The sequence below is a fragment of the Sorex fumeus genome, unplaced genomic scaffold (genome assembly GCF_029834395.1).
Source record: "Sorex fumeus unplaced genomic scaffold, SorFum_2.1 ptg000063l, whole genome shotgun sequence".
In the NCBI taxonomy this organism is placed as follows: Eukaryota; Metazoa; Chordata; class Mammalia; order Eulipotyphla; family Soricidae; genus Sorex; species Sorex fumeus.
The window spans coordinates 20,791,104-20,817,058 of record NW_026606120.1 but is presented as its reverse complement, the minus strand read 5'-3'; the positions used below and the strand labels follow the sequence as shown (position 1 = coordinate 20,817,058).

The 25,955-nt window shown below is 41.7% G+C and overlaps 1 protein-coding gene across 1 annotated transcript; it reads right to left on the bottom strand.

Moving 5' to 3' along the window:
• Positions 1 to 24,205: 24,205 nt before the first annotated feature.
• On the bottom strand, positions 24,206 to 25,427 carry LOC130034945 (60S ribosomal protein L7-like). Its single transcript, XM_056126451.1, has 2 exons — positions 25,367 to 25,427; positions 24,206 to 24,589 (listed from the first exon to the last, which is right to left on the bottom strand). Exons 1-2 carry the CDS (start codon positions 25,425 to 25,427, stop codon positions 24,252 to 24,254), a joined length of 399 nt encoding a protein of 132 aa, XP_055982426.1. The 3' UTR covers positions 24,206 to 24,251.
• Positions 25,428 to 25,955: the final 528 nt, after the last annotated feature.

Below are 25,955 nucleotides of genomic sequence, written 5' to 3'. Positions count from 1 at the left end.
TGAGGTGTAACTGCTCAGTCAAACACTAGGTTAAATCACAGTGAAGGTACTTTTTATGTGCCATTAACATAAAAGTCCACAGACTTTGAACAGTGAATTTACCTTCTGTACTGCAGGAGGAACTTACCTCATCAGGTCAAAGCCTCACAGGCAAACACTGGTCTGAGAGATTTTCCAAAGAAATTCTTCTGGAGACAGTACAGGGGTTATGGCTCTTGCCTTGCATGTGGCTGGCTCTGATTCAATCCCCAGCACCACATATGGTCCCCTGAGCAGCAGTAGGTACAATCCCTAAACACAAAATCAGGAGGAAGCTCTGAGTATTACTGGATGATGCCCCCCACCCCATCAAAAATAAACATAAAAAGAGATGGGCTCCCAATGTTTCCTAAAGTGCCATTAACATAGAAATACTCAGACTTTTTGAACAAATGAATTTGCTTTCTGTACTGTAGACTGGGTGAGACAAGCCCAGGAAAGGAGAGAGCCTGGCTTGCTTCCTGGCTACTGAGTATAGCCCTTCCCAGGGCCACGTGCTTGCTCAGTGCAGGGGTGGAGAGAAACCCAGGTCCTTGCTGCAGCGACAGGACAGGATTAACAAGGAGCTGGTCTTATGCTTGTGGGCATGCCATGAGGACAATGATGGTTCCTGTCATTTCATTCCTCTTTTCCAGATCTCTGCTTCTCTTCTTGTGTGTTGGGTAGACTCAAAGCAATGGAAAAGGCGAAGCACAGATGCCCCATCAGGGGGCAGCAGGCATTGGTGTTCCCTCTGTTCTCCAAAATGATGAAACAGGTCCCTTCCCATCCCCGCACCCTCTTCCCATCATAAATAGTCCATTAGCCAGGGAAGTAAGATCTACCAAAGGTAGGCTGCTGTACCTCGACTGTGAGATGCTCTTGGGATATCCTTGAGAGAACCCTCCTTGCTCTGGTGTACATGTGTGCAGAATGTCCTCAAAGTTGTCCAGATCCTGCCTTACAAATTAACATGCTTGAGAACTTCAGCTTCTGTACTCTCCCACCCGCTGCCTGCAAATACCTCATCGGAAACTCCTTATTGCTCCTTCAGGGCCTTTGCACATTCTCTTCCCTCTGCAAGAAAACATTTCTACCTTTGAGTTACAAGTGGACCGCCTCTTTCTGTACTTAGATGTTACCTTTTCACCCAGACTTTCTCATCATCCTATCTACTATTTCAACCTGTTTCCCCACCGTCAGCACTTTGTAAATTCCCTTCCCTCATTTATTGCCTTCTCAATTATTTATCACTGTGAACATACACATTTCTTTATTATTTCCTCTTCCCCTTCTAAAGGGCAACTCTGTAGGCCCAGGGTCTTCATCTGGTTCATATAGTGTTAGAATAAATTCAGGCATAGGACTGACACTCAATACCTCTGCCAGTTGACCCTTGTGAATGAGTACACTGCACGATGCAAAGCTATAAAATTCCTCTCGGCAGAAGTAGCATGACTCAGAGTTTCTGATATAGTGAGCTTTCATGGATGTCTCAGTCTAGATATTCCACTATTTGGTTTCTCACTCCCTTTTAGAGTTGAGTTGGTTTAGAAAGAGACTGAAAATGTCCAGATCATAAGGAGTGTTTGTGCTTAGTTTTTATTTAAGACAAACATTTTAATTGCAGCATAATCAGAGGACAAGGTCTGTGCTATGTTTCATGCTTAATTTATGAAGTGTATCTGGAATGTATCTGGTTTTTATTGTGTACCCTCTTAAATGTTTTTGTGGTGGTTTTTTGGCCATGTATCATTGGCATTCCAAAAAAGGAGTATGCTATTTTGGTTTTCTAAAACTAATTTTAAAAATTCTGTTATTCACTGAAAGATCTATGAATAAGTCTTCTTCCTAATATATTCAGTCTCCTTCCCATGTCATTCTTTTTGGATGTTGCTCTTGTTTGGTGGATTCATAACCTCGTGGACACAATACTGCTGCTGCTCAGGGCAGTGCCTGTAGCTTCCTGTACTTCACGTGGCCGTTTCCCCTGAATCCTCACTGTGAGGCTGAGTTTCTGCTCTTTTCCTTTTCATTTGCTTCACAGGCCTCCTCTTCTCCTTTTTTGTTGGTTTGTTTGTCTAACCATCTTTATTTACGTTAGGCCTGTTTCTGATATATGGCATGCTGTCTGATTATACCTCATTGTGGAATATTTGATTCTTTCTCTTCATATATTAATTTAATGCCTTTATATGCATTTGATATTGTCTTCTCTTGATTTTATGCATTCTGCCTTTAAGAGCTTTTACATCTTGATGTCTTGTTTTAGATTTGTGTTTTCTTTTATATTCTGTCAAGGTGGTTAACTTTTATTTATAAACACAATGCACTTAATCCTTCCTTTCTTTGAACAAAATCAGTTGACTCTTCCTCAAGACAAATTTAGTAAATGCATTTTCTCTTCTCCTGCCAGCAAGTCATTTTAGCTTAATTCAATATTTTTTTCTTGCAATTTCCCTTTGTATTTTAAAAACATGTATTTCTCTTTCATCTTACTCAGTATTCATATTGCTCTCCCCTTGATCTCTGGTTCTCAAAGATGTAGATCCATTTTGCTTAGAGTGTCAGTCTTTCATAATTTCCTTTCTCAATTTTTATATAAATGACTACAACTATATTGTGTTTTGCTGCATTCTGCTAATGTTCCTTTTAATCTTAGTTTTGCTTTATTTAATTTTTATTTATTTTTCGGGGGATGCTCTCAAGCAGTGCTCAAGAGGCCCAAGGTCTACTTTCAGTCCAATCAGGTTGGCAGTTAAATACAAAGCCCCAAGGATGTGGTGTAGCGCAAGTTCTCTCATGCAAGGGTCCACCAGGGTCAGGCTCAGCAATATTTGGGGGTCATGTGTTACCCTTTATTTGAACACCTCCTAAGTTCTCGCAAGTTCTGAATGAGAGATAATTGGATAAAGAAGATAAGGCAGGGGCTGGAGTGATAGCACAGCGGGTAGGGCGTTTGCCTTGCATGCGGCTGACCTGAGTTTGATTCCCAGCATCCCATATGGTCCCCTGAGCACTGCCAGGAGTAATTCCTGAGTGCATGAGCCAGGAGTAACCACTGTGCACTGCAGGATGTGACCCAAAAGCAAAAAAAAAAAAAAAAAAAAAAAAAAAAAGAAGACAAGGCAATGGGAAACCTCTCTCTTCTCTAAAAAGGATGAAATCTTGCGCCAATAATCAAACCAGTATTATCTCCTGGCCCTCTAGATTTGCTTGAATTCAGTTCAACAATTCGATAGTCCTGCTCTCCACCTGACTTTTTCATTCATCTGTTTGTTTTCCCAATGCTACATGTAGCAATTTCTCTGAGTTTTGTCAATTTAGGAGCTTTTTTTCCTGTTGCCTCTGAATTTGTCCATTCACCATTTATTTAGACTCTAGTGATGTTATCAGAGGAATTTTTTTGCCTGTAATGATTAGATCTGGGTTCACTCACTAAGTATCTTTATAAGAATTGAATTCTTACTGCCCAAGTCATCTGAAAGTACTTCAAGACAAGGGACATATACTGCCCAGGTGAGCAAAGCCGTTGTTTCTGATGACATGCTGTGCATTGGTCATGACTTCAGTCTGTTTCCCACCAGCTGTGATGCCAGTTCACACCTTACATCTCCAACCCTCTTCAACAAATGACTCTCAGTCAGCCTGGCTTGCTTCCCTGCTAATTGTAACAGCAGAGTATTAGGTGTTGTTAACCAAGTTGTAAGTCTCTGATGGTAGGATTGGTATTTTCAGGGCCTCACCCAAGTTGAGAAGTCAGCCTAGCTTTTCCGGCACCTTCCTTCCCATGTTCTACACTCTGCGCGATCCCTCTCTAAACAGGCCTTCCTTTCAAGCGTCAAGGTTTTGCGTAGCTCTAGTTTTACTAGCGCCAGTGGGTGCTATTTCCTGTTTCCTTGTGGCTATTGGATGATTTCTCAGAGGGAAAGATATGTGCTATTCCATTAAAAATGACACAGTGGAGTTCAGGCGAAACTTAGAGTAAATAACTTTGAGTATGCCCGTTTCCTTTGATTATATCACCCATGTCCATCTTAGCGCCTCACAATAAGGTAAAGCTACAAATTCAGAACATCTTCACTGAAATAACTCCCAGCAGAAAAACTGTTGCACCTATTAAATCTATAAAAACCAGCTGGGGGAATTTAATCCAGCAAAGATAAATTTTGTATGAAGTGTGTGAGAACAATAGGTATTAGATTTTACCTGGAAGTCTGGCTGAATACATTAGTGAAGTTGTCTGGTTTTGAACATTTGTGTGTGTGCTTTTTGTGTGTGGGGGAGAGATTTTATTTCAATTTCTTTATTGGCAATAGGTCAGTTCCTGTTTTCTATTTCTTCCTGATGAAATATTATAGGATTCTAAGAACTTGTCCATGTATTCAAAATTCAAAGTTCAAAATTTTTGAAGTCTAGATGTCCACAGTAATCACTCATCATGTTTTTAGTCCATGAAATTTGTTGGAATTTCTCCTGAATTTTGAATAACAGATTGTTGGATAAAGTAAATAAGGCATACATAGACGATGGCATATTTTTTTCTAAAAAGGATGAAATTTTGTCATGGGTAGCAACTGGGTGGAAACTAGAGGATGTTGTGCCCAGCAAATAAGTCAGATAGAAAGACAAACACCTTATGACGGCAGATAAAAAGGCAGAATAAATAAACATGGTGATCACCAGAAGGGAGATGTTAGGAGTGAGGGAGGGAGAGATGGTAGATAAACCAGATCAAGGATGTGAAAGGGGTCAGCTCTGTGGTGATGCACAGACATGAGAATTCTGTTGGTGAAAATAGTGCGATGTACAAGACATTGACTTAAAGAGCTGCAAACTGGAAAACCTGAATCTATAAACTATGTTATGCTATAAACTAGCATAACTTCGATTTTAAAAAATCTGAATGGGAAAAAAAGAAAAACCTCAATTTTTTAAAAGAAAGCTCTCATTCATAATTAAAATAACTGTAAAGGAATGGCTGCAGCTATATCATGATATACAGTTACTCAGTGTTTCAGTAATATGATCACTTGAATGTTTCATTGATTTTATATTTAAATCTTATTTTTATTTTTTTTCCTTTTGTCCTTTTTTGGGAGTCATGCCTGGTGCTCAGTGCTTACTCCTGGCTCTGTGTTCAGGAATCACTGCTGGTGTGGCTTAGTGGACCATATGTGGAGCCTGGAGGGAACTGGGGTCAGCTTCCTGCAAAGCAAGAGTTCTATCCATTGTACTATCTCCCAGACCCCTATATTTAAAATATTTTTGAAGGTTAAGGGCTGCAGTGCTTATTTCTTTTATGTTCTTTAAGGACAGACTCCTGAGAGCCCCACGTGCCAAGACTGGCATAGAGCAGTACCTGGGTGTCAATTTTGGCAGAATCCACCCACATTGGAATCCGTTAGGTGGCAGCTCTCTGTCCACCTACCCCACAGCACACCGCTTCCTGCAGGCCAGCAGCAGGCCAGGAAGGCTGACCCTGGGAACTTCCCACCTGTCAGTCATTGCTAACCCTCTTCTCTCTGCACTCTCCACATACTCAAGAGAAGAGCATCTTGTCACCATAGAGAGACCAGCCAAGTCTCAACTAACAGAACTTGTTCTCACTTACTCTTTGTTTTGCATCACAAATAACTGAAGAAAATCCTGAGAACAACCTGTCGGGAACATTTGTCCTAAACTTAATTACCGAGACTATTTTCCCTATTGAGAATCAAATTGACTTTCCCTATTTGTATTGACTTTGTTTATTGACACCAACTGGGGCTCAGTTAGGGATTCAAATACTTCTTCTTTGCTTTTTGAGTCACAACTGGTGATGCACAGGGGTTACTCCTGGCTCTGCACTCAGGAATTACTATTAGCTGTACTCAGGAGACCATATGGGATGCTGGGAATCGAACCCAGGTCAGCCACGTGCAAGGCAAATGCCCTACCCACGGTGTATCGCTCCAGCCACTCAAATACTTCTTCTTGACTATCAAAATTATAGCTTTTCTTTCCTGAAACTAAGAGCATTTTTTTTTAAAGAAAACGTTCAGTTCATTTCCTTCAAGTTCAGGTCAGTTGTGTTTTCGTCCTTTCAAAGTAAGTTAAATATTTTAGGCAGGCCAGAATATTAGTCAAAAGATTTTTTCTTATGCTATTTTTCTTGGTGCTATTGGGACTTGAGGGCCTATGCATGAAAGGAACTTGGGTGACTGGAGATAACGATACTTCCAGGCCAGGGCTGGGCCACAGGCTTTCAGCTTTGATTTCTGATATGTGGGAGGTTTGGCACATTCTTTGAATCATTTCAGTCACATCTGATATTTTCCTTCCTACAGCCACCCACATCCATGTGCTTTGCAGAACAAATGCATCTTTGCAATTAACATTGCCTTCAGCCCTTTTTTGAGAAACTGAGTAACACCTTGTACTGAAAACTGCATGCCCCACAGCATAGTGAGCAACCTACTTGGTGACAATGACATGTGACCAGTCCAAGTTGAAAGGTTGCCTGGTAAAAAAGGGAAGAAAAATATCTCACTAGTGATTTTTTTATATTGACAGCATGTGAAATTTTTTTATTCTTGCTGAGTTAAAGCATTTGATTGAGATCAACTTTATTTTCATTTTTTTTCTTTTTGGGTCACACCAGTGATGCTTGGGGGTTACTCCTGGCTCTGCACTTCGGAATCACTCCTGGTGGTGCTCAGGGGACCATATGGGATGCTGAGAATCAAACCCGGGTTAGCTGCGTGCAAGGCAAACGCCCTACCCACTGTGCTATCACTCCAGGCCCCTTTATTTTCATTCTTAATGAAGTTACTAGCAAATTCAAAATGACCTTTATGACTTGTTATTTTAATTCTATGAACAGTACCTATCTAGACCCTAGTCCAGGATTGGCTCTGACTTTTGTGCCAGAAACAGTGCCCAGAAAGGATAGTTAAAGTTGAAATAATAACCTAAGCTCCTTACCAAAGGAAGACAGATTTTATCTTATTTCCTGTTACCTTTGGGACCATGGACAAATGAATCGGAATTTCTATATCGCAATTGGTGTAAATGCAAATCTGAGAAGATTCTTTTACAATAAATCATCTGCTGTATGGTAAGTTATCATGAGTACTTGGTCCTAGGATGGAATTCTACACCCTGCAGATTGGGATGCAGGGGAGCAGAGGCAAGACCGTGGGTCCATGGAATCACAGCAGAGGGATAATTCAGCAGCTTTAGCTATTGGGAAGCAGAGTGTGAAGCTCTGTTCCTGCCAGGCATCCATGTTTACAAGTACAGGATTCAACACTGCTTGTTGGGCAAGCAGTAGAGAAAGGATTGGGGGTCAACCAGAGTCCTAGAAGATCACCATCTGTATTTAAAGTTTTGAACAGCCCAGGTTCCTTCCACCCCAGATAGCACTATCCCCTGGTCTGAGGAAGATGCCTAGTTACTGGAATTCTTCTTGTTCTTATTTGTTTAGGTTGAAATACCCGGATGCCTCAAAACAGATGAGTGAATAAAGGAATTGTGGTCCATACACACAATGGAATACTATTCAGCAGTGAGTAAAGATGAGTTGTTGCCATTGGTGGCCTCCGGGATGGATTTGGAGGGTATCATGCTGAGTGAAGCAAGTGAGAACTCAAAAGATAAATATTGGATGAGTTTGCCTATTGGACCATAAAGAAACAAAGAAAGGGGGTGGGCAACCGCTGATGGAAACAAACCCTAAAACCTGGTCAACAGAACCATGAAGAGGTGAGGTGGGGAGGTAGGATCCCTGGGAGAATGGTAGAGGGATCATGAAACACTAACAAGGGGATGCTACAGTGATCTGCAACTGTAAAACAATGATATTGACTTTATTACCAACTATGACATCTCGACTTAAAATAATACATTACAAAAATTCCTAACAGGACTACCTTTGGGTCCTTTACTCAGGTAGTGGTTTCCGGTAGTGGGCAGAAAATCAAGCAGAACTCTTGACTTTATTTAGAACTGTAATCAGGATTTGAGCTGGGTACTAGGGAAAGTGGTGTGAAGCCTAGACTTCAAGGCACACCAGCTGAATTTCTCAGCTCATTGTACATCAGTTTTAAAATGACTGTGTCTTTCAATGGTGCATTCATGACATTCAGCTATAACTTTGGGATCCCTCACGTCTAAAGTTTAGGGACATTTTGTAAGAATTCCCTTTCAAAAGGCCAAAAACAGTATAAAATGTGTAAGGCATTTGACTTACATGTAGCTTATCAGGGTTCAATCCCCAGCACAACATATGGTTTCCCAAGTTCTGTGAAGAGCAATTCCTGACAGAGCTAGGAGTCAGCACTGTTAGCTTACACTGAGCACTGCTGGGTGGGACCCCCAAACAAAACAAAACAGATTGCCCCCTCACAAAAACTTTCTACCCGGTGTTGTTATGAATGAGAGCAGATGCTGTCAGTCTCTTGAGAGCTGTTGGTCCAATAGGCCAAAAATTATTAAGTGCACCAAATCTACTGCATGTTATTGAAAGGGTGCATTTTGATTGTTTCCGTGTATTACTATTTTTAACAAATTACTTGCTACATTTATTGTGATTATCATCTGTACTGTAATTACTGGTAATTGGCTCTCAATGGAATGACCATCTCCAAATGCAACAGTTATGTGTACCTAGGTCGAGAAGTCAACATGATGAATGACCTGGCACCTGCGTTGAGGAAGAGAGCGGCTTGGAATGCCTTCAAGAGCGTCAAAGTAATAGCTAAGAGGACGAAGAACCTCCAGCTTCGGGCACATCTCTTTGATTCCACTGTTCTTCCTGCATTAATGTACGCCTCAGAGACCTGGGCCCTACATAAACAGGATGTTTATGTATGTTTATTTTTATTATTTTTTATTTTATTATTTTATTATTTTTTTATTTTATTTTATTATTTTATTTATTATTTTATTATGTTTATTCGGGTCTCCCAAAGAGGAATCGAAAGAGCTATGCTTGGAGTACCACGTTTCACTCAAATGAGAGAAAGAATCCAGAGTTCCGACCTCTGTCAAGGATCAAGAATCAGGGATGCTGTCTCGTTTGCCAAGGCGTCAAAAATCAGATGGGCTGGACACGTGATGAGATTTGGAGACGACCGCTGGACTAGAGCCATTACCAACTGGATTCCACAGGACATCAAAAGACTGTGTGGCTGCCCACCTACCAGATGGTCAGACTTCTTCATCAAGATCCTGAACAATCGATTTGAGGCTTTTAGTGTTCCTAGAATGAACAGATACCATTGGGCTACACTAGCATGCAACAGGGACAAATGGAGATGTTACTGGCGCCTGCTTGAGCAAATCGACGATTAACGGAAAGTCAAGTGATCAAGTGATTATCTGTACTAATTTGGGTGGTTTGTGATGAACTTAGCCTCACATCCTGTGTCATGCTCATCTTTGTGCTGTCTCCTTGGTGATCTCAGCTACTGGCCTTGCTTGGGACAATGTGGCATTAAACCTTCCCTGGAAGATTGATGAGATCTTGTGTCTTATACTCTTAGAACACCACTTAAAATTATTTATTTTATTTAATCATCATGAGATACAGCTACAAAGTGTTTATGTTTGAGTTTCAGTCATACCATGATTGAACACTGATCCCTCCACCAGTGTACATTTTCCACCACCAATGTCCCCAGTATCCTTCCCACCCCCCATCTCACCCCTTCCCATGCCTCTACGGCAGGCAATTTGCCTCTTACTATCTCTCTACTTTGGGGATTTATGGTTTACAATACAGATACTGAGAGGCTATCACGTTTGGTCCTTTATCTACTTTCAGCACACATCTCCCATCCCAAGCAATCCCTTCAACCACCACTGACTTAGTGATCCCTATTGTATCCTTAATGCTTTATCCCCCAGGTCATAAGGCAGGATTCTAACCCTGGAGCTATCTTCCTAGCTCTTGTTTCTACTATCCTTGGGTGTTAGTCTCATATTATGTTATTTTAAGTGTCACAAATGAGTAGTCATTCTATGCCTGTTCATCTCTTTCTGACTTATTTCACTTAGCATGATATTCTCCATGTCTGTCCACTTACAAATAAATTTAATGGCTTCATCTTTCTTAACAGCTGCATAGTATTCCATTGTGTAGATGTACCATAGTTTCTTTAACCAGTCATCTCAAACACTGTTTTATAAAAAAAATCTAAAACCATATGTAAATAGAGGGAGTTATACTGCTAGGAAAACAATGCAGAGAGAAAATTTCCCAGGCACCCCCTATCCAAGTTCAAACACTGAGTTGGATGTTCCAACTCCAGCAGATTCTGTTACTTCCTCTCAGAGAACAGATTTGTGAGCAAGAGCCAGGCATCATTGCTTTGACTCCTTAAATGTTCACATTATAGATTCACAGTGATGATTGAGAAAGTACTGGAGCAAGAGTACTGCAAGTAAGGAACTTGCCTTGAATATGGCAGGCCAAGTTTTATCCCTGGCACCACATGCAGTCCTCTAAGACCTGGCAGGAGTGAGCCCTGAGAACTAAACCAGGAATAAACTCTGAGCATTGATGAGTGTGGCCCAGAAAACATATGATGGCACAGTTTAAAAATGATATTATTGGTTATCAAACTATGCATAAGAAAAATCCCAATTAATATGGATCATTGAGGACCTTACAGAGAAAACTTAGGCTTGGGAAAAAATAGCAGAACTCTAAGAAAAGAGCTTAGAGGAATATCAGTTCAGAGAAAGATTTCCATCCAACATGGTAGCATTGGTTGCTAAACTTTGTGCTTGAAAACTCAATGAAATGATGTGACCATTAAAGAGTTTCAGGGTTCAAAAAGCAACCAGTGTTGGCATGGATGTGGGAAGAAAGAGACCCTCCTACACTGCTGGTGGGAATGCCGACTGGTTCAACCCTTTTGGAAAACAGTATAGACGCTTCTCAAAAAATTAGAAATTGTGCTCCCATTTGACCCAGCAATACCACTCCTGGGAATATACCCCGGAGAGATAAAAAAGTATAGTCAAAATGACTTCTGCACTCGTATGTTCATTGCAGCACTGTTTAGCCAGAATCTGAAAAAAAAAAAAACCAAGTGCCCAAGAACAGACAACTGGTTAAAGATACTTTGGTACATCTACACAATGCAGCTGTTAGAAAAGATGAAGTCATAACCTTTGCATATAAGTGGATCAACATGGAAAGTGTCATGCTAAGTGAAATGAGTCAAAAAGAGAGAGACAGACATAGAAAGATTGCACTCATCTGTGAAATATAAAGTAACAGAATGGGAGACTAGCACCCAAGAATAACAGAGATAAGTACCAGGAGATTTGCTCCACAGCTTGGAAGCTGGCCTCACATGCTTGAGGAAAAGGCAGCTCAGACAGAGAGGGGAACACCAGGTAAAATGTGGTTTGAGGACCCACTTGGGATGGGAGATGCGTTCTGAAAGTAGGCTATAGATCAAACACGATGGCCACTCAATACCTCTATTGCGAACCACAATACCCAAAAAGGAGAGAGAGAACAAAATGAAATGCCCTGCCACAGAGGTGGGTGGGGTGGGGGGGATGGGATGCGGGTGGGTGGGAAGGGATATTGGGATCATTGGTGGTGGAGAATGGGCACTGGTGGAGGGATGGGTATTTGAGCATGAAACACAAGCACAAACGTTTGTAAGTCTGTAACTGTACCTCATGCTGATTCACCAATAAAAAAAAAGAGATTCAGGGTGCAGAAGGAAATACACAGTGCCCAGTGGAAGCATTATCTGTGAGTTGAGACTGATAGTCCAACCCAGGCCTGTGAGAAGCCAGAGGGGCTTGTCTGGAAAGGTCCAACCTCATGATAGTGGAGTCCATTTTTCTCTTTTTCTCTTCCTTTCACCATGAAATAGAAAGCATAATAGAAACTCGGGTGATTTATCACAAGGTACATACCTGTACAAGCAATACGTAAGTCACGAAGGTGACTTGACAACTTCCAGAGCTCCATCCCTGGCCCTAAAGGGATGGCCCTAAAGCAATGATCCTGATAGTGATGGAGAGCATGTCTTGACTTTTCTTTAGCCTGCAATCAAGGTCTGACTTTGGCTGGGATTCAGGTGGGTTTTGTTTGTTTGTTTGAAATCTTAATGTAGACATGCACTAAGAGCTCTCTTATACCTGTTTTCTACCTTCAGCTGTCAACCATTCCTTTTGTTTCTGCCTAGCACCATCCCAGTCCACCCGATCTCTATTGTCCTTGTATAATTGGGTGGTTTTCAGTCAGACTTTTAACCTGTAACTCACTGCAGTGAGAATTGGTATGCTTCTCTCTCTTGCACATGACTATGCAATGTTCTTGGGAACATACTGAGGGCTCTCTATTATTTATGTCTGAATTTAACAAATAATGCCAATTGTCTTCCAAAGTGTTTATTCTGACAGAAACTCTCCTCACAGTCCACGATCACAACTAGTTCTCCGACACCAGCTCTTCCTCTGTGGTTGGCCTGCTGTGCATGAAGTCTGACCATCATGATTTGAATGAAATTTTTCTTGATTACCAATCCACTTACTTACCTATCATACGTCATTGGCCATTTTGAGTCCTCTGTTCAACTTTCTATTTGACTGTAGTTTTCTAAATTGATTTGGAGAAATTCCCCGATCCACTGTAAAGTGCTTTTTGTAGGGTCAATAACAACACTGCAGATCTTTCCTTCACAGCTTCTTCTTTTCCTATGTTAATCATGTCATTGTAGAATAACTTACCAATATTTCCCCTTATAAATGACGCTCTTCTGCAATTTCTTTAACTTTTCTTTCTCATACTGGGAAAATATTTTTACATTTTTTTGGTCCAAAAGCTTTAATAGTTTTGCCTTTTTTATTCCAGACAACAGGTGTGTGTGTGTGTGTGTGTGTGTGAATTCGAATGTGCCTAAGTGTGTGTGAATGAGTGTGTGTGAATGTGCATGAGTATGTGAGTATGTACGAGTGTGTATGAGTATGTGTGTATGTTGTGAGTGTGTGAGTGTTTGAGTGTCTGAGAGTGTGCATGAGTGTGTATGTGAATGTTGTGAGTGTCTGAGAGTATGTATGAGTGTCTGTGAGACTGTGTGTATGAATGTGTGTGAGTGTGAGAATGTATGTGTCAGTGAGTGTGAGTGTGTATGAATGTTGTGAGTGTGTATCTGTGAATGTCTGTGAGACTGTGTGTGAGTGTCAGTGAGAGCGTGTAAGAGTGCGTGTGTGTGCCTGGTAGCACTCAGTTTCTTTTATTTCCACGTGATTCTCTGATGCAACACCCTTTCTCACATACATTGTGATAACAACACCCTTTACATTCATTGCTTTATATTCTAATCATCCTGTCTGCAAAGCTTCTAAACATCAAGATTAAGCCTAAGAACAGAAACATTTTTCTGCATATGCGAGTATGAGAGTGTGTGGTTATGTGCATATGTGCATCTTTGTGACTTTCCTAGGATACTTGATACCTTCCGCATGTATAAATATATGTATGGCTTTGTTAAAAAAAAAAGAGGGGGAGAGATGGGAAAATCCTCCCATGGTTTCTATCTTCATTCCCATCTCGGTCAAAATTTCTCAATTTTAGAGCTGTAGTGATAGCACAGCGGGTAGGGCATTTGCCTTGCACGTGGCAGACTATCTTCGATTCCCAGCATCCCATATGGTCCCCTGAGAACTGCCAGAAGTAATTCCTGAGTGCAGAGCCAGGAGTTAACCCCTGTGCATCGCTGGGTGTGACCCAAAAAAGCAAAAATAAATAAATAAATAAATAAAATAATTAAATTAAATTAATTTAAAAAAAACAAAAACAAAAATTCTCAATTTTATTTTCCATCTTCAATCTTCTTAGATTGACATTTTCAAATGGTATTCAGTTTTTGTCTTGTTCCTACTAGGAGTTTTATTGTGAATAACCATTTCATTGCTAGAGGGAGTAGATGCTTGTGGATTCTGTTTTAAATGAAGCTCACAATTCCTTTGAACATGTCGGGAATGTAGGGGATCAGGCAAGACAAGGTGAAGCCTGGAACTCCCTCTTATGGGTTCAAGGATCATGTTAACTTCCAGTGATAGGATACCCCTTGGGGCTCAAGACCAAGATGGAGACTCTGAGGGGAAACCCAAATCTCCTGAGAAAAGACACCAAAACCAAAAACCAAACAAGTAAATAAACAAACAAACAAACCCCCCCCCCCCAAAACCTGATTGTAAATTCAAACTGGCTCAGGTGACAAAGAACTCTATTTTCTCACCTTTTGCAAATTCTGAGATTGTGTTGATTTCTGATTCAATTCACTTATTACCCGGTAGTAGTATCAATCTGTAACACAGTTCTTGGTGGTGGAGAGGCCTGAAAGGGCAGAGCATATGCTTTGCATGTGAGGAGGGGGCCCCTGTTTGGTCTCCTCTACTGGCGTCCGTGACTGGCATCCAAGACATCGGGAGCAAGGGAGCAGCCACATTTAATGTCTTTCTTCATCGATCAGCCTTTCCCAGATCTCTTGTCTCTGTAAATAATGATCTGAACTATCCTTACCTAATCAATTGCTATAGGTTTCCACTACATAGCGCTAGCTTTTGGTATTGGGATGTGTATACCAGCACGCCCCCTAAAGAGCTGGGAGAAATAGAAGATTATGTTTGGGTAATGCATAGGATGGAGAGAAAGGGGCCTCCCAGACAAACAAGCCTTGTACCGTTGTCTGGAACAGGTCTATGGCTGTGATGTCAGAGTCAATAAAGGAAGTCTGCGAGGATAAATGGAGACAAGAAGTCAACAGCAGAAGAAACAAGGCAGAAGATGGCCAGTGGACAAAAGTGTCAGAATTGCGTGACCCTTAGGGAAAATGTTCTTACTCTTTTCTTTACCCACCTCTTCACAACTCAACTCCATCTGCATTACCTGAAAAAGTTCACGTGGCCCATCTACAAGGCCCTAGATCTGAGCTGACAACACTTTTGTGTGGGTTGTTCAATCTTACTCGCAGCTTGCAGGCCCAGAAACTTGGAGGACTCGCAGGACGAGTTCATGGTGAGCAGAAGCACTGGATGTCCAGTAGGAGGATGGCAGTAGGCCAGACTTGGAGCCATCTAGATAGACTGGAGGCCTGACTTAAACTAAGCTTGACCAACTCTTGCTGCTCTTGGCCTTTCAGACATAACCATTCATCATGTAGGTGACCGACAGTGACCTACCTCAGTGGCTCACTTGTGTTTGAACTGTGGCAACCACTCAGGTCTGGACTAAAATCTTGTTCATTTCTGGTGCACTTTGGTGGCCAGGTAAGTCTCTGCAGGATTAACTAGGTCTACCTTTGGTCCACTCCTCAGTGGATTGGAGTCTCTATCAGAACAGCAGGAGGGTCAGGCAAGAATTCTGCTTCAGAGATACCAGTCCTACATTGTGGCTTTGCTTCCTTCAGAGTTGGGAGCAAATCTTCACACCTGAGCTGAACTATACTCTGAGACTAGATAGTAGGCTTAACAGGATTAATTCCTTATATTCTCCTATCTGAGATCAACTTTGCCTTGACTCTGTGGCATACAAATTTGTCCCAGGAGCTAACCCCATGCTGGCACCAGTGACCTGGAGGTTAGAGGCTGAGCTTGCCTTACACACTCCACACATAGCCCTGGGCTTGTCCCAGGAACTCCACAGAGCTGGGCCTCCAGGGCACAGAGTAGAATACAGCAATCTTTTTCTGGAAAAAGCCAAATAATTAAAACTGTAGAATTTGTAGACTCTTTGAGCTGCTTTCTGATGAATCATCCCTGTCAATGCAGCAGGAAGGCAACCAGATAAATCGTAAATGAGTGAGTGTGGCTGTGCTCCCAGAAAACTTATTAGCAAAACCAGGAAGCATGCTAGATTTGGCCAAAATGACTCCCAATCTAAGTGAATCAGTAATGCTATTTTCCGCACAGAAAAAATCGGATGAAATTGTGTTTCATTTGTCTTCCAACCCCTAATGACATTTTTTAATTGCCATTTTTAGTAAATGTGAGGTGTTACATTTTCATCTTTTTCCCCCTAATTGACCAACAAAGAGAGAATAGCAGCTGAAAAGACTTTTTCCAACCATATAAGGCATCTGGTTTTAGTGTCTAATTTGCTGACTACATAGCTGTACCAGAAATTTCTGGTGGAGTTCCACAGCGGGTGAGTCACACTCTAATGGCCTTCTCTGGTTTTATTTGGACAATCTCTGAGAGTGTGGACTCCCCTATTTGTCACTCCCTATCTCCAAATCCACCTGGCCTTGCACTTTTCCCCATCACCCAGCACACCCATACAGCTTTTAAGTGTACTAGAGATGCTATACCAGGGTCATCAAAGCAGATCAAAAGGTCTCTGAGCTATAGTGGATGGACATTGATGTTCTAGCCACCCTCTTCATGCAATATCAAGATTTAAATCATAGCTGGGTGGTTGGGGTCAATGAGAAAAGCTTCTTTCTCAGCTGAGGTCAGTATTTTACTAACTCTCAAATCTCTGCCATAATCCCAGATAAATCAGCAGAGAAGAAAATTACTTTGAATCTGACAATTGGTGATGAAATGGAAGGATATTTGCTGAGAATTTCCTGTGTTCCCAGAGTTGAGAATGTAGCAGTGAGTTTGAGAGCAGAAAACTCAGGCTTGAGTCACTGTTTGAGCCCTATAACCTCAGGCAAGTCAAAGGATCTTCTCTGAGCTCCTTATTTCTGTATGACTATGACTTCTATGACTATGTCTTCTATGACTATGAAGGACCAATTGAAAAATGAGTCCACTTACCCACCTGTCCTCTTTCCAGTGAGACTTTTCATACTGTCATTGAGAGATAGAACCTAGTTTTTCTTGCTGTAAATTAGTGCATCACAGCAACTGACATGGTGCAGATGTGACAGGGAGCCTGTTCAGAATCTTGGTCCAGGGCCAGAGCAATAGTACAGTCAGGAATGTGCTTGCCTTGCACGCTGACCTGCAGTTGACCCAGGCTTGATCCCTAGCATCTTCTATGGTCTTCCAAGAGTGTCAGGAATGATCCCTGAATTCAGAGCCAGGAGTAAAGCCTGAGCATCAATGGCTACAGCCCCCAAACAAAACAAAAACAAAGCAAAAACCCCAAATACATACAGAAGCCAGGTCCAGAGCTTGGCATACCTTGCTCAATCCTGATTTGGGTGCTGAGAACAAGGCTCAGCTGCCCTTGCAGAGAGAAGAGCGGTGTGTTAAGAACTGAAGCATCTCAGTTTGACGGCTCATCGACCACACCAGCGCACTGCTTGGCGACCCACACATTTCTAGAGGTGTGACATGAAGACACACATCTACACTACCACAGCTGCTTGCTGGGCCAGATTTTGGTGCCAACTCACTGAGTCATGAGCTAAATAAATACTTGTTCAAAGCTAGCAAAACTTGGGATGTTTGCTCTGTAGCCAGAGTGAACTGTTACACTTGATCCTATGAGATGAAGCCACGTTGTTTGGGCTGCTTTGTGAATCATCAGTGGCACATAACTCGAAGCTGTTTATATAAGCTTCATGTATTTCAGCCAGTATTGAGACCAAGTCGAAGATGCAAGAAATGTAAAGCATCATCTCATTCCTCTGCACTCTCCCCCTCAATACACGAAGAACTTTTTTTTATCTTCTAAATTTCTTGGTCACTCCAAATATATCCAGATGTCTACATTCCACTATCCATTGAGCCAGCTTTTCCTGAACAGCTATGAACAGCTAACAGGTGCTGATTTAGGCAGTAGCGTGAGATTGAGAGGTAAGCAGATGTTACAAAGGATTGTATCTGAAATAACAATGCAGGAATAAACAGAGAAAAAGTGAAGAGAGGGATTGGGTTCTGTCTAAAGTGGGTATTTTGGAAAGAGGACAGCAAAAAGACAAAACTCAATCAAAGGAAGAAGCCAAATGGGCACTTCTTTTCAAGGCATAAGTGTAGGACTATCAGAATTTGTAATCTGCCTGGCTAGTTTCTAACCATACACTAAACGCTAGAGTAATAGAAGGTTGAGACCACTGAACCCAGGGTCATGCTGTTGTTTAAGAAATTGATGAAACAGTGGCTGGAGCGATAGTACCATGGCTAGGGCATTTGCCTTGCACAACGCTGATCTGGGTTCAGTTCTTAGCATCCCATATGGTCCCATGAGCATTGCCAGGAGTAATTCCTGAATGCAAGGAGTAAGCCCTGTGCATCACCGGGTGTGGCCCAAAAAGATAAAAATAATGATAAAACATATTTAATTTATTCACAACTTGTTCTGATTGTCAGGATGGTGCCAGGGTCTAACCACCAGATAGCATATAGGTTAGATTGATAGTCCCTGACTTAAGATTTTATTTTATCCATTTTACAGTAGAACAAAAGCAATACATGTTTAATTGAATCTGTGCTTACAATTTGGATCTCTTCTCAGATCAGTGATGTGTGGTCTTATTCTGCTGATGCTGAATAGTGGCCTTGAGACACAGCTCCTGGTCAGTCACATACACCTCAATGTGTTTTTCACTCTCCGTTTAAAATTCAATACATAACTTAGTCTACGCAACTCTATCATAGAATGAACTTTGTGTTCTGTGATTTTACCCAATATTAACTATTGACTATTGCAGGTTTTCTACCAAGTTCAAGGTAGGTAGACTAAGCTATGGTGTGTGGTAGGTTAGGTGGATTAAAATCCCTTAAAGTTTTAAATTTAATTTTTATTGAGGCAACATTTTTTAGAAGGGTGTAAATATTTCTATATTCTAGGGGTACAGTGTTACCACATGATACTCACCACCAACGTGCCAGTATTCCTCCTTGACAGTCTATTTGACCCTTTCAGTACATCCCCCAAACCCTTGATATCTCAACTTTATGGTCAAAGCCTAAGGGCTTGATTTCATTCAACATTGACTCTATATTTGCTTGTTTTTTTTTATGTGCCAAGTAGGAGTTGAGATTATAGGATATTTATTTCTTTTCAGAATTATTTCAATTAGCAGGATTTTATCTAATTCCATCTATGCCAAAGGAAACATCTACAACACACACTCACCACTGGGTAGATTAATCTGACAGAAAATAAATAAGGAAACCACAATCTTAAGTCTGGAATGGAAAGAACTTGTCTTAAAGATGATTAAAAGGCATTCCCACAAAACCCAAATACATGTTCTTTTCTAGTACTAATGAAACATTCTCAAGGATAGATGATTTGCTGAAACAAGAAAAATTATCAATAGTCAGAAAGATAGAAATAATACCAAGTGTACTTTTAGATAGAATAGAATAATATTAAAAACCAAGCATATAAAGAATACTGGAGACAAAATGGACCTAGAGACAGAATAACATGCTACTGAAAAACAATTGGGTCAATGAGGAAATCAAACAAGTGAAGAAAATTTCCTGCATGGGGGAATGGTGCCGCCAGCAGGTCAATCTGTACCTGTGAAGCGAATGCATCAGCAGCCTGATGGTGCCTTCAGACTTCCAGATACCCCAAAATTATTGCTGTGCCTTTGGTCAGACCCCAAAACTTGGGGCAAAGTTTACCAAGAAAGTAAACTTTGGTATGTGGGAGACACACCCACAAACCACCTCAGGCTCAGCTATGTAACTGGAGGCAAGGCCTCTCTGGTTCCTGATCAAACTGCTTAACGGACATGATCTCAGAGACTCAGAAGCAAATCTCAAAACCCAACTGCTTTTGGCAGAGATGTGTCTGGTTCCCGCAATGCGTTGCCAGTGCTGGACTACCCCAGGGAGGAAAGGGTGTTGTCCCTCTGCCTATTCCCCCTTGGCGGCTCGGTGGCAGACAACTTCCAGAGGCCAGGTTTGGACCCTCAGTGACGAGAGACGTGAAGCCTCACAGGATGGGGCTGGATCCAGCCCTTTCCTCCCCATCTCAACGAGACCCGAATTGCTGCCCACGAACAGCCTCTCTGGCTCCTGATCAAACTGCTTAATGGCCATGATTCCAGAGACTCAGAAACAAATCTCGGAACCCAGTGGCTTTGGGCAGAAATGTGTCCAGTCCCTGCAGTAGGTTACCAGCCCCGGGCCACCCCAGGTGGGAGTAGGTTTCGGCCTTGACCTGCTCCCCCTGGCAGACCGGTGGTCACCATCCTCCAGAGGCCACTGGACAGTCAGGGTTGGGCCCACAGTGATGAGACACGCGGGGCCTCATGGGATGGGGGTGGAGTCGACCCTTTCCTCCCCATCTCAATGAGACCCCGAGTTGCCGCCCACAAACAGCCTCTCTGGCTCCTGATCAAGCTGCTTAATGGCCGTGATCCAAGAGACTCAGGAACAAATCTCGGAACCTAGAAGGTTTTGGCAGAAATCCCTCCAGATTTAAGTGTTAAAATTTCAGAATTTCAAAACTGTATGGCCTCTACTGTGGCCACACGACATCATATGTTATTTATAACCAGCAATAGAAAACAAATTGTCTACTGTTGCCTTTTCAACACATCTGAGTGTTGAGGTAAAATCCCAAATAATAATTGTGGGTCTAGTGTCAAAATATTGAATGTAATCAATGTAGAGAGAGAGTAATATGGAAATCATCTGCCCCACAGGTAGGGGGAGGGTGAGGGATGCGGGTATACTGGAGTTTTTGGTGGTGGAGAATGGGCACTGGTGACGGTATGGGTGTTTCATGGTATGACTGAAACTTAAACCCGAAAGCTTTGTAACTGCTCTCATGGTGATTCAATGAATAAAATTATAAAAGGTAAAGGTAAAAGGTAAAGGCCCTCCCGTTGATCGTCGATTTGCTCGAGCGGGCCCAGTAACGTCTCCATTGGAGACTTTGTTACTGTGTCTGGCATATCCAATACTCTCAGTAGCTTATAAAAAATGAAAAAAAAGTAAGGTGGAGTTCATGCCCAATTCAATCACCCTAATCAATGGCTGAATAAATAGCAGTACTCCTACATAAAAAAAAAAGAACATTTCCTGCAATCCATTGAGAATGAACATATGTTATCAGAACAAATGGGACGTGGTAAAAGTAGTATTAAAACTACTACTTAGAATAATAGGAGCTTACTTCAGGAAATAATAAATTTATACAAAATTTAGTCTCACATCTTAAAGAACTGGAAAATGAACAATTAATGAAATTTAAAACAATAGATGGAAGGAAATAATAACTAAAAATTGAGGGAAAGTAAATAAAATAGAGATCAAAAAAGCTCTACAAAATAACTTATTCTTCAAAAGGATAAACAAGATTAATAAACTCTTTGCTAGGCTCACTAAGAAAACAGATAAATCCTAATAATTAGGATTCCATATATATCTGTATGCAAGGGCAGAATTTGCAATAGATGCCATAGAAATATGAAAGATAACAGAGTGCACTATACCTCTAGTTTGGAGATACTAAAAGAAATGGATAAAATCTATAGCCCTATAGCCTCCCAAGTCTGAATCCGGAGGAGACAAGCTAATTACAAGAATAAAAATTGAAACAATAATCAAAATCATCTCCCCTAAACAAAATCTCAGACCCAAGTCCTACAAAAACTTGAAAGATGACCAAATACCTCTCGTCAAACTCTTTCAAAAAATTGAAAAGCAGGTAATTATTACAAACAGATTCTATGAATAAAATTCAACATTGTCTTGATGCTAAAAACAGATGGATATTTCACACATACAAAAAGAAAACTAAAGACAAATTGAAAAATAAACAAAGGCTGTCAACACAATCTCAGCAAACTGAATCCAGCAATACATTACAAGGCTTCTATGTCATGACCATGTGGGATTATTCTATGGGCATGAGGAAGGTTCAGCATATGTAAATAAATTATTGGAACACACCAAACAAAAGCAGCATTAAAAATGATATGATCATAACACTGTATCAACATATACAAAGAAATCTTCATAATTCAACATCCATTTATGGCAAAAACTCTCAACAAGGGAATGCAAAGTACACATTTCAGCATAGTTAAGAATTTGACTCCAGCCCAGCGGTAGGGCGTTTGCCTTGCACACAGCCAACATGGCCTACCCAAGTTTGATTCCTCCGCCCCTCTCGGAGAGCCCAGCAAGCTACCGAGAGTATCTCGCCCGCACGGCAGAGCCTGGCAAGCTCCCCGTGACGTATTCGATATGCCAAACACAGTAACAACAAAGTCTTTACTTTACTTTACTAAGAATTTGACGACATATCCACAGGTAGTCTGCTTAATGGTGAAAAGGGACAGTTTTTCTTTGAGAACAGTTTGGTTTATGTTTTCAACATATTATATGTTAACAAGATGTAATCATTTCATTAATCAAGAAGATGTGCAAAGAGGTTCTAATATGATAATGATCTATTTCAGTGCAAGGAGTAATTCCAAAACGTAGTGACTTAAGACAAAATAAACTTAATTATGATTTTTTTCACAGTTCCTGTGATGTAGGCATCTAGCACCAGTTTGGTTGGTGGGGTCTAGTTTGGACAGAGCCCCTCTCTTGATATTGTGGACAGATGTGGGTTATTTCCCTGTGCTCCTAAAACCTGGAGCGTCTCTTCCTGAAGAAGTCGACTGCACTTGGCCTGATTTCCTCCCGCCATTGTTCTCCTCACAGACTTGTTGGAATAGTCTGCTGATGGATGACTAGCTGTCTCAAAGCAAATGGCTCAAAAAACTGAGATAGAAGCTGCAGCACCTCCTGTGACCAAGCCTTGAGGTTTGCATACCACAGTCATGCCACATCCCATGTGTCACCACAGACCAACCTTGGTTCAGTGTGGGAGGCTGGGCCCTGGGAGATGTTCTTAAAAACAAGTTGCCAGTGTGTGTTATGACTTCTCTACAAGACAACACTATTGATAACTGCTGGTGGCAAGTATAGTGGGGTTACATTTCCGTGAAGGGATCTCATCCTCAAGTCTCCTCGGACTAGATTTGAGTCAGCCCATGTGTCCCACACTGGTTTCTTCCCCCCTGGGAGTGGCATAGAATCTAGGTTCTCATCTGTCAAGTGGCAGATCTTCTTTTTGGGATTCTAACTTTACATTAATGTTTGTTGGCAGAGAAGACAAAATGAGACAGTCTCTAGGAAAAGGATGTCACTGAGTATATTTTAGGTACTAGCCATTTGAACTCTATAATGACACCATGAATGTGTCTGAACTTCTCTCTCTCTTTTTTTGTTGTTTTTTTGTGGGGTGGGAGTTCAAACCCAGTGGTGTTCAGGGCTTACTCCTGGCTCTGTGCTCAGGGATCACTCAAAGTAATTCTCTGTGTACCATATGGGGTTCTAGGGAATCAAACCTGGGTCAAGTGCGTGCAAGGCAAGTATACTGCCCATTTTATAAATAGGATAAATTCACTTGTGGTATGATGTGAGATTTCACTTTAGCATTTCTCTCCAGGCTAAGAGGAAGCCACTTCTGATGACATACATCAGAATGATTGACATACCAACTGACATACCAATTCATTACTTGTTGCTTTAGTTAATTACTACAGACCCTTCAATAACCTTTATACCATGTTTGTATGAAGATGGAAGCAAAATAAAAAAAGATAATTTTCCTCTGTCTGAAGTCTTTGGACTGAGCACAAATTTGGAGAGGATTTCGGTGAGAGCTTCAGCACATCTGGTGCAAAGGTGAACAGACAATTGAACTGGCATTTGCTTCCCATCACTCACAGTCCCATCATTGAAGGGTGAGTATTTACCCAGCAAGGCAACATCATCTCTCAGTCTGTTGGAGTTGATTTACTGGGATCTGTTCATCGAATTCCAGATGTCTAAGGCTCTGTGGTGGGATCAAAGCAGCCTTAGACATCTGGAATTCGATGAACAACGGGAGGACAGTGACAGTGACAGTGACTATCTCTCCACAATTTAGTCCACAGAGATTTGCTTGTAGTGCTCTATCTTATGGTGATTCAATAAGAGAGAAAAAGAAAGAAAGAAAGAAGAAAGAAAGAAAGAAAGAAAGAAGAAAGAAAGAAAGAACTAATCTAGATCATGCACAAAGTTATTCATAGTTGAGTTTTAAACATAGTGTTCCACCGCCTATCTCACCACCAGTATCAATTTCCCCCCACTAATGTTCCCAGGTCCCCTATCCCTTCACACTGTATACCACCTCCACATCTGTTCCCCCCCCCACACACACACAACATGGTCTTCGTCTTAATAGGCACCTTTTTTTTTCAAGTTGAAAGCAATCGTTTATTAACTGACCCGATTATAAAAATATGGTAGATACCTTAGTTCACCCGTCTAATCAGTCGGTTGATCTGGTCTTCTCTGTTGCCAGCATCTCCATATTCTACAAAATGGGTGGTCTTTTTCTTCATCCCACCCCGGGGAGAAGATAATTTGAAGGGCCAGAGGAAGTTGTTTGCCTCTTTGAAGCGCTTTCCAACAGTATCGATTTCATGAATCAGATCCTCCATGCAGACGATGCCATATTTACCCAGAGTTTGCACCATCAGTGCATTATCCGTTAGGGCAATTCGCTTCTTGTGGATTTTGCCATAACCACGCTTGTAGATCAATTCATTTACTGACTTCAGGTTTGGGTAACCCCATGCAATATAGGCACCTTTTTAAGTTTAGTTCTTTAAAAATCTGATCTCATGATGAGTGTTGTTGACTCATAGTGCTTTAATAAAATAAAATTAAATCAAAGCAGTATAAATCCAGCCCAGAGCTGTGTTTTGATAACCCGCAGAGAATAGCTTTCTGGACATATTATATAAACAAATATTAAGACGGTTACCCTTATGCTTGTGGGGACTTCAGGGGACCTGGGCACCCCGCCTCCCCACAATCATTTTAGCCTGACTAGGCCAGTAGTTCTATGCTAAGGCCAAGGATGAGGTGTTGCCTGAGGCCTGAGATTCTGAGAGCCAATTATCAAGACTTGATAATGTCTGACAGCCTCGGAGCTGCACCAGTGATGTTCAGGGGGATACATGGAACCAGGGCTGGAACTGGGGGTGGCATTCACCTTCATTCCTATACCCTCTCTGGCCTGCCCACATTTTCATTTAGAGAGTCTCTGATGGACGTGTCTTCAGGTTAGAAGGCATGGAGCAGACCAGGACAATCCTACAGGTCCCTGTTTGTCAAACCTCTTGTAAGAGTCACAGAAAACTTGTGAAGGAGCAGATTCCATCACCTCCCGCCTCAAATTTCTGCTTCATTAGATGTGGGAGGCACCTTGTCCTTGTTTCTAGTAAGTTCTCAGCTGTTGGTACCTTTGCTGGAGTTGCATGGCATGACCTACCCCTCCAGCCCTACAGACTCTCCACAGAGCTCAGGCCCTGAGCAGTAGAACCAGGGAGGAAAGAGTGTCTTTCTGCTCCTTGGGGCTCACTGCAGATGAGATGACTGAAGGTGAGCGAAGGAGGTGATGTCACGCAGCAGGTTTCCAGCATTCGCCCTTCGACACGGCCATGGCGCCATGATCCCACCTGCACCAAATGATCTTTCACCATCAGCCCCAGCAGAGAGGTTCTGTTTCACCTCTCCAGGTCAGCTAAAGCAAAATTGGAAATTTGTGGATTCCATACCCCAATTATAGGAAGAGAAACCAGTGACCATTTCTCAGAGAAAAATTACAGGTGTCCACCCATCTTGACATTGCCTTGAATGTGAAACTTAGGGGGAAATTTCCCCCTACTCACCAGTAAACTCCCAAAACTCTGGGTTGAGCTGCTAGCACAGATGGATTTGGTCCATGTTTTCCATTGCAATTTGCCCTTGAGAAGGTCTATGCCGACAGTGAGTGATATCCTTTCTGTGGAATGGACCCAGGGGGTGCAGTGTTGTAGGCCAAGGCCAACATATGCTACTTGGACCAGTGAAGAGCAGTGCGTCAGTGTCCGGTGAGTGAGGCCAGGGGATACTGATAATGAGATGTGTCCAGGAGAGAACTTGGTTAAGGCCTCAGACCTCTGGGTAAG

Coding starts and splice junctions, on each gene's coding strand:
- LOC130034945 (XM_056126451.1), bottom strand. CDS start 25,427: ATGCTGGAAACCTGCTGCGTGACATCACCTCCTTCGCTCACCTTCAGT. Junction 24,590..25,366: donor CTTCAGTCATCTCATCTGCA/GTGAGCCCCAAG, acceptor AAACTTAAAAAG/GTGCCTATATTGCATGGGGT.